Source organism: Scyliorhinus torazame, chromosome 13 (genome assembly GCF_047496885.1).
Source record: "Scyliorhinus torazame isolate Kashiwa2021f chromosome 13, sScyTor2.1, whole genome shotgun sequence".
Classification (NCBI taxonomy): Eukaryota; Metazoa; Chordata; class Chondrichthyes; order Carcharhiniformes; family Scyliorhinidae; genus Scyliorhinus; species Scyliorhinus torazame.
In genome coordinates this window covers 102,414,320-102,426,362 of record NC_092719.1, presented here as the reverse complement: position 1 = coordinate 102,426,362, position 12,043 = coordinate 102,414,320, and the positions used below count along the sequence as shown (strand labels likewise).

Sequence of the window (12,043 nt, the reverse complement as noted above, 5' to 3'; positions counted from 1 at the left end):
CTCCCCGAACAGGCGTCGGAATGTGGCGACTAGGGGCTTTTCACAGTAACTTCATTGAAGCCTACTTGTGACAATAAACGATTATTATTATATTATTATTATTATTATTATTATTATACTGCCTCCCTGGCTCTCCTCTTGCACTTTTCCATCCCTACGTGCCCTTCATGCAACTTGATGAGGATCATTGACCACAATGCCTGTGGAATCACAATCTGCTGATTTTGCAAAAGAAATCCATTAACGTCATTTAATTCTGCTTGAATATTGTAGAAACTAGAACATGATCCTTTGGGCCATCCTTCACGGATGTACTTTATCAGTTTCTGCAACATTGGGTCCTTAGTTTCTTCTCTAATGACGTTTGGCTTATTTTCAGAGACTGGCAGAGACTCCTGTCACCATGTCTACTTGGACCTGTACGTCCTCACTAACTGGAGTGGTTCCTCATTGCTGGCAAATCTGGAAAGCGTGTCAGCCACGATAAGATGTTTACCCGGCATGTACACCAACTCAAAATCATACCGCTGCAACCTCATGAGCATTCGTTGCAGTCTCGACAGCACCTCACTAAGATTTTTATTATGATGGCGACCACTGGCCTGTGGTCAGCCTCCACAATGAAGGCTGGAAGCCTGTACACATAATCATGGAACTTCGCTAGCCCATTAATGAGTCCAAGACATTCTTTTTCAATTTGTGCATATTGTCGTTCAGTGTCGGACATCGCCCTGGACGCAAATGCCACTGACAGCCAGTCTCCTTCCAGATTCTGCTGAAGCAGGACTGACCCTAAGCCATCCTGTGATGCATTGAATGTGATTTTTGTGCACTTGGTTAGGTCAAAAAACCTGAGCACTGGTGCCGTGGTGAGCGAAACCTGCAGTGCCTGCCACTCTTGTTCGTGCTTGCTGGACCACTGGAATGCTGCATCCTTCTCAATAATAATAATAATCTTTATTGTCACAAGTAGGCTAACATTAACACTGCAATGAAGTTGCCGTGAAAAGCCCCTAATCACCACATTCCGGCACCTGTTCGGGTACACTGAGGGAGAATTCAGAATGTCCAAATTACCTAACAAGCATGTCTTTCGGGACTTGTGGGAGGAAACCAGAGCACCCGGAGAAAACCCACGCAGACACGGGGAGATCGTGCAGACTCCACACAGACAGTGACCCAAGCTGGGAATCAAACCTGGGACCCTGGCACTGTGAAGCAACAATGCTAACCACTGTGCTACCGTGCCTCCCTGCATGAATAGGGCACAGGATCAAGATCTTGGAGTCACTTCACAATCAGCGAGGACTGTACACAAGAAGGCATCACATTACCCTACGCCGGGTAGTATGGTGGCACAGTGGTTAGCGCTGCTGCTGCCTCACAGCGCCAGGGACCCAGTTTCTACTCCAGCCTTGGGTGACTGTGTGAAGTCTGTATGTTCCCCCCATGTCTGCACAGGTTTCCATCGGGTGCTCTGGTTTCCTCCCGCAGTCCAAAGATGTGCAGATTAGGTGGATTGGTGATGCTAAATTTCCCGAGTGACCAATGATGTTTAGGTTAAGTGTGGTTATGGGAATAGGGCCGGGGAGTGGGCCTGGGTTGAGTGCTCATTTGGAGGATCGGTGCAGATGCAATGGGCCGAATGGCCTCCATCTGCACTACAGATGTTCTATGATTCTATGATTAGTCTGAGACAGTTAAGGCAGAAAAAAATTAAATGATCAGTGAAAGGAAGTTCACCCCAAATGGTAAGATTCATAAGAAAGTTCTGCGACAGCGAAAGTAAAAGAAGGAAGACATGCAATTATATAGCACCTTTCATGACCACAGCACGGTAGCATTGTGGATAGCACAATTGCTTCACAGCTCCAGGGTCCCAGGTTCGATACCAGCTTGGGTCACTGTCTGTGCGGAGTCTGCACATCCTCCCCGTGTGTGCGTGGGTTTCCTCCGGGTGCTCCGGTTTCCTCCCACAGTCCAAAGATGTGCAGGTTAGGTGGATTGGCCATGATAAATCGCCCTTAGTGTCCAAAATTGCCCTTAGTGTTGGGTGGGGTTAGTGGGTTATGGGGATAGGTTGGAGGTGTTGACCTTGGGTCCAGTGCTCTTTCCAAGAGCCCGTGCAGACTCGATGGGCCGAATGGCCTCCTTCTGCACTGTAAATTCTATGATAATCTCTATGAGAACATTCCAATGAAATGCATTTGAAGTGTAGTCACTGTTGTAGCGTACGAGATGTGGCAGACAGAAAACTCCCACTCACAGCAATGTAAGAATGACCAGATCATTTTCTTGCATGTTAATTGAGGGATAACCATCATCCAGGGTACCGGGAAGAATTCCCCTGTTCTTCGAAACAGTGCCATGGAATATTTTATGCCCACCTTCAGGTGCATGCTGGGTCATAAACCGAGACAAAAGAGCAAGGAATTGGTTAGGCGCAGGTATGTGGAGTTCTGACGAGCCTGTTATTGGGAAAATATTCAAGTCATGGAAAGGGGCAGGAACAGTTCCATGGAATGTTCCCAGGGTGGCAATGACAATTACAAGGGGGCACAAGTTCAAGGTGAGGGGAGAAAGATTCAGTGGAGATGTGCGGGGGAAGTTTTTCATATAGAGGGTGGTGGTGGCCTGGAATGCACTGCCAAGTGAGGTGGTTGAGGCAGATACGTTAGCGACCATTAAAACTTATCTGGATAGGCACATGAACAAACGGAGTATAGAAGGATGCAGGCGGTTGGTCTCGATAGGACACGTGATCGGCGCAGGCTTGGAGGGCCGAAGGGCCTGTCCCAGTGCTGTATTGTTCTTTGTTCTTTGAATAATGTGAGGAATAAGAGATTATGAAACTTGTAAAAATTGATCCTTTTTCACTGCCACAGAAACATATGAAGAAGTTTTCAAAATTCTGAAAGGTTTAGAGACTGCAAGATTTTTCCACTGGTTGGTGAATCAGTAAAGAGCTATAACTCTACACTGGCACTTCTAACATAATTCTTTAAGCATTCTTAGCAATTCTTTCCTCTCATTGTCATCTGAAGTGCAGGAGAGAGAGTGCAGACATTGTTGCAACATGAAGAATTTTACAGGGGAATGTTTCACATTGAAAATTACAGAACTTTCAATAAAATTCAACTTTTCTCCATACCGCATCTTCTATTTTGCAGAGCCTCAATACAATTTAATATCCTTTCTGTTCAAAATAAGAATTCCACATCAAGCAAGCAGCCAAGGGGTTCTACAAGTTTCCAGTCTTGAGTGTGCTATAGCTGAAAGGCTTTAGGGAGCAAGCTTTCCCCATTCACAGTCACTGTAGTTAGATCTGTCAGCTACAGTTGCTGTTGGATTTGTTTGTTGTCACGTGTATCAAGGTACAGTGAAAAGTATTGTTCTGCTTACATTTCAGACAGATCATTCCATACATGAATACATAGGGTAAACGTTTGATATTTATTCAAAGCAAGGCCTGGATTCTCTTTGTATAAATCCACAATACGATCGGTATTTCTGTCCAAGTCATTTCAAGTGAGCAGGCGCAAGATAATAATTTGACCAGAGAGGAATTGTGAGAGGCTCAAGATATTATCACTTCTGTAAATTGCAGCAGGACCAAGTCCAGCAACCTCTCACTCGCATTCACACCTTGTCTCCATGTTTTTCTAGGTGATTCGGACCTAATCTATAATTTGATCCTGGATTCCGGGATCACTGCCAAATTAGTGGAGAAAGTCTGGAGGAATCACGACTTGCACACGTAAGTCTTTGGTCCTGTACGGATTATTGAGGCAGATGAGAAAAATCATTCAGTTCTTTGCTGCATCAAAAGACAGGGGTGAGAATAACAAGGCTACAGAGAGTGACAGTCACTCCATTGGTAACAGCAACATGAGACACATGAGGAGTGGAATAAAAATGCTTTGTTTCTGTTCCTTGATGATTTGGCTGGTTAACTGGTTTATAGAAATTAATAGTCCCCAACCTGATTCCTGAGCTGTACTGAGTCAAGTATCAAATTGCCAATGGTTCACATAACAGGAATAACTTGCATTGAGATAGCGCTTTTACCATAGTTAAACATCCCGAGGATATTTTTCCTCTCTGAGCAGCTCCCGTGCAGACAGTGCCTTCAACTGCATCTCTATTGCCACCCAGACTGCTGAAGAATGCATTGAACCAAGGGGATTTTTGGAGTTGTCTCATTACCTTTCTGTGCTCTGTGCAAATACGATGTGAAATGATTGAGACTTCAGTCCTCATCCGGTAACCGCTGCAACCATCTCTTCTGAAAGTAAATATTTTTTGATAAACTTGCTCAGACAGCCAGGGATCGATCGACCGTACAATAGTTAATCTTACTTTGTCCACGTCTTTGACCCATCAGGTGAGCAAGGATTTACCATATGCATGATCACCCAAAACTCAGTTTGTGATTACTTTCAACCAGGGAAATGGGTGTTTTAAAGTCATTTGGTGCAAGAGGATTCAAGTGAAGCACATAGAGGAAAAATCAATGGAAATGCTCCTTTCAGAACTGAAAACCCACTGCTGAATTTGATTTTATTCAACTGAGCACTAACTTAATTTGTTTTTATCCCCCTTCTCTCTTTTTCTCACTTGTCCCCTCTTTCTGGGTCTCTCTTACTCATATTCTGTGTGTTTGTCTTACTCCCTATTTCAATATTTAACTCTCTCTGTATTTCTTGTGTGTCTCACTCCCTGATTTACGATCTGTCTTTCTTCATTTTATCGCACCATCTCTTTTTTTCTCTGTGTCTCTTTGTTTCACTCGCTGTCTTTTGTCTCTTTCTCTATTAACTCAACCTCTCTCTGTCATTTTCACCCTGGTCTTTGTCTCTCTCTCTCTGCCGTGCTCTCCCCCCACACACAATTGTAGGCTGGGTCTGCTTGCAGTTTTTGTGACCACCGATGGAGGCATCACAAGAGTCTTTCCAGCCAAGTGAGTATCAATTTATTTTCAAAACTGAACTTTGTTTGTGTGAAATTGGTGCAAAACACAAAGTCAAATATCTGCGAAGAGTTTAATAAGCCAGATTAGTGCATGAATGCCGAAGCACAATGCTATGATATTCTGATTGGGATGCCACAGATGTAACATTTGGAGTTACTAACATTTAGCCCCTCACAGACATTTAGCCCTCCCTGTTCCTCAGAGTGACACTTCCCCTCAGTAAGTACTGTGTACAGTACTGGGGGCCGGTTTAGCTCAGTTGGCTAGACAGCTGGTTCTTGATGCAGAGCGAGGCCAACTGCATGTGTTCAATTCCCATATCGGGTGAGGCTATTCATGAAGGCCCCACCTTCTGAACCTTGTCCCTTGCCTGAGGTATGGTGATACTCAGGTTAAATCTGGTACTCAGGGCAGCACGGTACCTAAGTGGGTAGCACTGTTGCTTCACAGCTCCATGGTCCCAGGTTCAATTCCCAGCTTGGGTCACTGTCTCTGTGGAGTCTGCACATTCTCCCTGTGTCTGCGTGGGTTTCCTCCTGGTGCTCTGGTTTCCTCCCACATGTCCTGAAAGACATGCTGTCGGGTGAATTGGATATTCTGAATTCTCCCTCTGTGTACCCGAACAGGCACCAGAATGTGGCGATTAGGGGCTTTTCACAGTAACTTCATTGCAGTGTTAATGTAAGCCTACTTGTGACAATAAAGATTATTATTATAAATCACCACCTCAAAACCTATGGTCATCTGGAACTATGGTGACTTTACCTTACTGTGTGCAGTTTTGTGCTCCTTATCTGCACTCGAGAGGCTGCAATGAAGGTTCACTAAAATGCCAAAATACCATGGATGCAGGAAAACTGAAATTAAACAGGAATTGCTGGAAATACTCAGCAGGTTATTGCAATATTTGTGGGGAGAGAAACAAAGTTAATGCTTCAGCTCTGTGATCTTTCATCAAAGAATGGTTCCTGTGTTGAAGGGATTGTCCTATGTGGAGAAAATGAGTATCCTAGGCTTTTGGTTCCTGAAGAATCGAGCTGATCTAGATGAAACATAAATTTCTGAAGATTTTTAGCAAGTTAGATGCTGAGAATGTATTACCTTGGCTGGAGAATCCAGAACATGGGGATCACAATCTTAGAACAAAGAGTGGGATCCTCTAATCCCGCGTCAGAGTGTCCATGCTGTCGTAAACGCCGTCGCGTTTTACGACGGTGTGAACGGGCCGCTGCCAGGAGTAATTCTGGACCCTACAGGGGGCCAGCACGGCGCTGGAGCGGTTCTCGCCGCTCCAGCTGCCGATCCCGGCACAAACTGTGCGCCACGGGATCCGCGCATGCACAGTGCCACCAGCGCCACCGCGCACATGTGGAGTGGCGCCGGCGCCAATGCACGCATGCGCAGTGGCCTCCTTCAACGCGCCGGCTCCGACACAACATGGGCTACAGGGGCCAGCGCGTAGGAAAGGAGGTCCCCAGCTAGAGAGGCCGGCCTGCCAATCTGTGGGCCCCGATCGCAGGCCAGACCATGTCGGAGGCCCCCCCAGGGTCTGACCCCCCCTACCTCCCCCACAGGCCGCCAGCCGTCCCTTCAACGCCGAGGTCCCGCTGGCTCAGGGCAGGTTAGAACGGCGCCGGCAGGACTTTTTTTTTTTCACGGCCGCTCGGACCAAGCGGGCCGGAGAATCGCGGGCGGGGCCACGTAGAGCCGCCCGCGACCGGCGCAGCGCCAACTACGCTGGCGTCAATGGTGCTGATTCTCCGCTCTGCGGAGAATCGCGTGCTGGCATCGGGGCGGTGTGGCCCGGTCGCGGGAAGTCCCCCGCCCAAAGAGTCAGCCATTTCGGACTGAGATGAGAATAAATTTCTTTACTCAAAAGTATGTGAATCTTTGGAATTCTATGCTCGAAAGAACTGTGGATGATCAGTCACTGAGCGTATTCAGGACAGAGGTCGACTAACTTGTGGGTATGATAGAACCACAGAATTGCTACAGTGCAGAAGGAGGCTATTCATCCCAACTTGCCTGCGCCTAGCCTCTGAAAGTGTACCGGTAGGCCACTCCCTGACTCTACCCTATAACCCCACATAACCTGCACACCTTTGGACATTAAGGGGCGATTTAGCATGGTCAGTCCACCAAACCTGCACATCTTTGCCCTGTGGGAGGAAAACGGAGCACCCGGAGGAAACCCATGCAGACACAAGTAGAAACTGCAATCTCCACACATACGGTCACCCAAGGCTGGAATGGAACCCATGTCCTTGGCACTGTGAGGCAGCAGTGCTAACCACTGCACCATGAAGGAAGCAAATGGCTAAGGAGACGATGTGGGAATATCGAGTTAAGGTAGAAGTTCAGTCATGATCTTATTGAATGACAGAGCAGGTTCGAGGGGCCAAACGGCCTGCTCCAGCTCCAAATTATATTTTCTTGCATTGCAACACCCCTCAGTGTTTCACTCCTCCTCACAGTTTTCACACACTGCACCTCAGTTATGGCATATTGACCTACAAATTCACACAGTCCCTCGGAGTGACAGCAAACTATCAAAGAACAAACAATAATACAGCACAGGAACAGGCCCATAGGCCCTCCAAGCCGATCACGTGTCCTATCTAGACCAACCACCTGTATCCTTCTATACCCCGTCTGCTCATGTGCCTACCCAGATAAGTCTTAAAGATCGCTAACATAACTGCCTCAACCACCTCACTTGGCAGTGCATTCCAGGCCACCACCACCCTCTGTGTAAAAAACGTCCCCCGCACATCTCCACTGAACCTCTCCCCCATCACCTTGAACTTGTGCCCCCTTGTAATTGTCATTTCTGCCTTGGGAAAAAACCTCCAACTAATCACCCTATCTATATCCCTAATAATTTTATAAATTTCTATCAGGTCGCCCCTCAGCCTCTGTCTCTCTAGGGAGAACAATCCCAGTTTATTCAATCTGACCACAGAGCTAATACCCTCCATACCAGGCAACATCCTGGTAAACCTTTTCTGTATTCTCTCCAAAGCCTCCATGTCCTTCTGGTAGTGTGGTGACCAGAATTGGACACAGTATTCCAAATGTGGCCTAACCAACGTTCTATATAATTGTAACATAATTTTCGAGCTTTTATACTTGATACCCCTTCCTATGAAGGCACGCATGCTATACACCTTCTTTACCACCATTTCCACCTGTGCTGCCACTTTTAAGGATCTGTGGATCTGCACGGCCAGATCTCTCTGTGTCTCTATGCTCCTGATGGTTCTGCCATTTATTTTATAACTCCCACCAGAATTGGATGTACCAAAATGCATCACCTCGCATTTTTCCAGGTTAAACTCCATCTGCCATTTCTCTGCCCAATTTTGCAGCCTACCTATATTCTGTTGTATTCTCTCACGATCTTCATCACTATCCGCAACTCCTGCAATCTTAGTATAATCCGCAAACTTCCTTAAAAAACTCCCACGTGCCAAATGTGGATTTACCCACAAACAGCCTCTCCCAAACAACAGCTTCCAAATCCTACCTAATCTGGTTGTAAGTAGCCTTCACCCAATTTAGCACCTCAACCCTAGGACAACACTCGCCTTTTTCCATGAGTATCCAAAAGCTTACGGAATTGTGGTCACTGTTCGCCACATGTTCTCCCACTACAATGCTGATTACCTGGCTGGGCTCATTCCCGAATACTATGTCCAATATAGCCCCCTCTCTAGTCGACCTATCCACATATTGTTCCAAAAAACCTTCTTGGACACACTTGACAAATTCCTCACCATCCAGACCCCTAGCCCGAAGGGGTCAATATGAGGAAAATTAAAGTCTTTCACGACAACAACCCTATTATTTCTACATCTATGCAGAATCTGCTTACATATCTGTTCCTCAACTTCCCGTGGGCTGTTGGCGAGACCTGTAGTACACTCCCATCATAGTGACTGCCTCCTTCCTGTTTCTGAGCTCTACCCACAGTGCCTCGTTACTTGATTTTCCCATGGTGTCCTCCCTCTGTACAACTGTAATATGTTCCCTAACCAGTATTGCAACTCCCCCACCTCTTTACTTTCCTCTCTGTCTTGCCTAAAACACCTATATCCTGGAATATTTAGCTGCCAGTCCTGTTCCTTTTTTAACCAAGTCTCCGATACAGCAGCCACATCCAAGTTCTGCGCGTGAATCAAGGCTTTAGGTTCATCTGTCTTACCCGTTATTCACCGTGCATTGGAACAGATACACTCCAGACCTCCATAGAACATAGAATATACAGTGCAGAAGGAGGCCATTCGGCCCATCGAGTCTGCACCGACCCACTTAAGCCCTCACTTCCACCCTATCCCCGTAACCCAATAACCCCTCCTAACCTTTTTGGACACGAAGGGCAATTTATCATGGCCAATCCACCTAACCTGCACGTCTTTGGATCGTGGGAGGAAACTGGAGCACCCGGAGGAAACCCACGCAGACATGGGGAGAACGTGCAGACTCTGCACAGACAGTCCCTCTTAATTGTAACAAGGTTGAAACACAATGTTCCAAGAATTCGTGTTGAGAGGCTTCAATTTAGAACTGTCCATCAGAGAGTGAGGAGAGATGTTTAGAATAGTATTTTCATGTAATGTTAGTACGTTAAATTGTTGGTACGTTAAATACTGTGTTATGGCAATTTATTTTTATAGGAATTAATATTTGAAGCAATGTAGTTGGATGGAACAGAAAAATTTGGAATTCTGTGCCAAAGCGTTATCACAGGCACAAGTGTTGGCTTCAAATGAGATGTGTTCATCCTGCCAGCCCTGAAACTTGTAATGTTCTTTGCAATTATAACACCAATTCCAAATATTTTACCTTTGTTTCAAAAATATTGAATGAATTAATTCTTCACATGTAACCCAAATGTCAGTTGAAAATTCAGGGATATGCTACCTTTGAACATGTCTGGTCAGGGACCATTAACACAGATTTTCAAAACACAGGGCGGGATTCTCAGACCTCGGGGCCGGCGATTCTCCGCGCGGGATGGGCCGAGTGGTCGCCAAGATATCCCGAGTCCCGCCGGCGCCGTTCACATATGGTCTTACCCGGTGGGACCTCGGCGTCCATCCTACGGGGGTGCCTTGGTGGGGCCTCCATCACGGCGTCTCCTGGTGGGGGCCTCTTTTACTCCACGCCGGCCCCTGTAGCTCTCCGCCATGTTGCGTCGGGACTGGCGCGGAGATGGAAGCTAGCGCACATGCGCGAGTTCACGGCCGTCACAGCATGCATGTGCGAATGCGCGCTGGCGGCAGCGCACATGCGCAGACCCGCGGCACCCATTTTACACCGGTATCGGCAGCTGGAGCTGCGTGAGTCGCTCCAGTGCCGTGCTGGCCCCGTGTAGAGCTCAGGATCGCTGCTCCTGGGGGCCTGTTGACGCCGCCGTAAAACGCGACGGCGTTTACGAAGGCGTCAACACTTAGCCTCAGGATCAGAGAATCCCGCCCATAGTCTCCCAGTTGGGGAATTATCTGACATTTGCAAATTGTCTGTTAAACATCTTTCAAGAGGGAGTGGTGAGGGTAAGGATATTTCTACAGCCAGATGTTGGACTTTTTCAGACTGATGTGTATTTCCAGGGCAGCAGAAGAGTGGAATGAAGACCCAGAGCCTTTTAGTGCAAGTTACTACAGGAGAAGTCTGGACAACACGGGTTTCCTCTTCCATGCACTGTATCGGGAACGTAAGTGTCCTGCATGTTTGAGTTGTGTTCTAAAGGAGGCATTTGCACATCTCCTCACATTTGTCAAAGTAAAAACAAAATGCTGGAAACCTGAAAAACAAACTGAAGATGCTGAAAATACCCAGCAGATTTTGACAGCATCTGTGGAGAGAGAAACAGAGGCTCAGATTTACCCCATGACGGAGAGGATCTCCATTGTGGTGGAAATCACAGGAATGGCTTAAATTTCAAAGTCCCGCCTCAAACTCAACATTTCCTATCTTTTTGGGGGCTAGACTGGACTCAGGGCAGGGTTCGTTCAGGCATTTAAATCACCAGCTGCCTCCACTGAACTGGAATTTTGGAAGAACAGGAATGTGGAATCTGGAGTGTATAGATTAGAACAGGTAAGAGGAAGCCTGAACTTCACAGAATCACAGAATAATACAGTGCAGAAGAGGCCCTTTGGCCCATCAGGTCTGCACCGCTGCATGAAAGACATCTGACCTACCTACCTATCCCATTTGCCGGCAATTTGACTGTAGCCTTGAATAGTATAACATGTCAAGTACTCATCCAGGTACTTTTTAAAGGATGTGGAACAACCCGCCTCTACCACCCACCCAGGCAGTGCATTCCAGACCATCACCACCCTCTGGGTAAAAAGCTTTTCCTCAAATCCCCCCAAACTTCCTGCCTCTTACCTTGAACTTATGTCCCCTCCTAACTGACCCTTCAACTAAGGAGAACAGCTGCTTCCTATCCACGCTGTCCATGCCCCTCATAATCTTGTACACCTCAATCAGGTCGCCTCTCAGTCTTCCCTGCTCCACCAAAAACAACCCAAGCCTATCCAACCTCTCTTTATAACTTAAATGTTCCATCCCAGGCAGCATCCTGATGAATCGCCTCTGCAGCCCCTCCAGTGCAATCATGTCCTTTCTATAATGTTGCGACCAGCATTGCACACAATACTCCCCCTGTGGCCTCACCAAAGTTCTCTGCAACTCCAACATGACCTCCCTGCTTTTGTAGTTTATGCCTCGATTGATAAAGGCAACTGTCCCATATGCCTTTTTCTCCACCCTATTAACCTGTCCTTCTGCCTTCAGAGATCTATGGACAAACACGGCAAGGTCCCTTTACACCTCCGAACTTTCCAGTGTCATATCGCTCATTGAATACTTCCTTGTCAAATTACTCCTTCCAAAGTATATCACCTCACACTCCTCAGGGTTACATTTCATCCACCATCTTTCTACCCATTTTAACATCCCGTCGATATCTTCCTGTAACCCAAGACACTCAACCTCACTGTCAACCACCCGGCCAATCTTTGTATCATCCATAAACCTATTGACCCTCTACCCCCCACA

General features: G+C 46.9%; 1 protein-coding gene across 4 annotated transcripts in view; it reads left to right on the top strand.

The window, feature by feature from the left end:
- Positions 1-12,043, top strand: part of cacna2d2a (calcium channel, voltage-dependent, alpha 2/delta subunit 2a) — a 1,719,882-nt gene that overhangs the window by 1,508,956 nt on the left and 198,883 nt on the right. For all 4 annotated transcript variants that reach the window (XM_072472012.1, XM_072472009.1, XM_072472008.1 and 1 more), the window contains 3 exons: positions 3,667-3,757; positions 4,898-4,960; positions 10,585-10,688. In XM_072472012.1, coding sequence (XP_072328113.1) covers positions 3,667-3,757; positions 4,898-4,960; positions 10,585-10,688 — 258 coding nt within the window. The remainder of the gene's footprint in view (positions 1-3,666; positions 3,758-4,897; positions 4,961-10,584; positions 10,689-12,043) is intronic.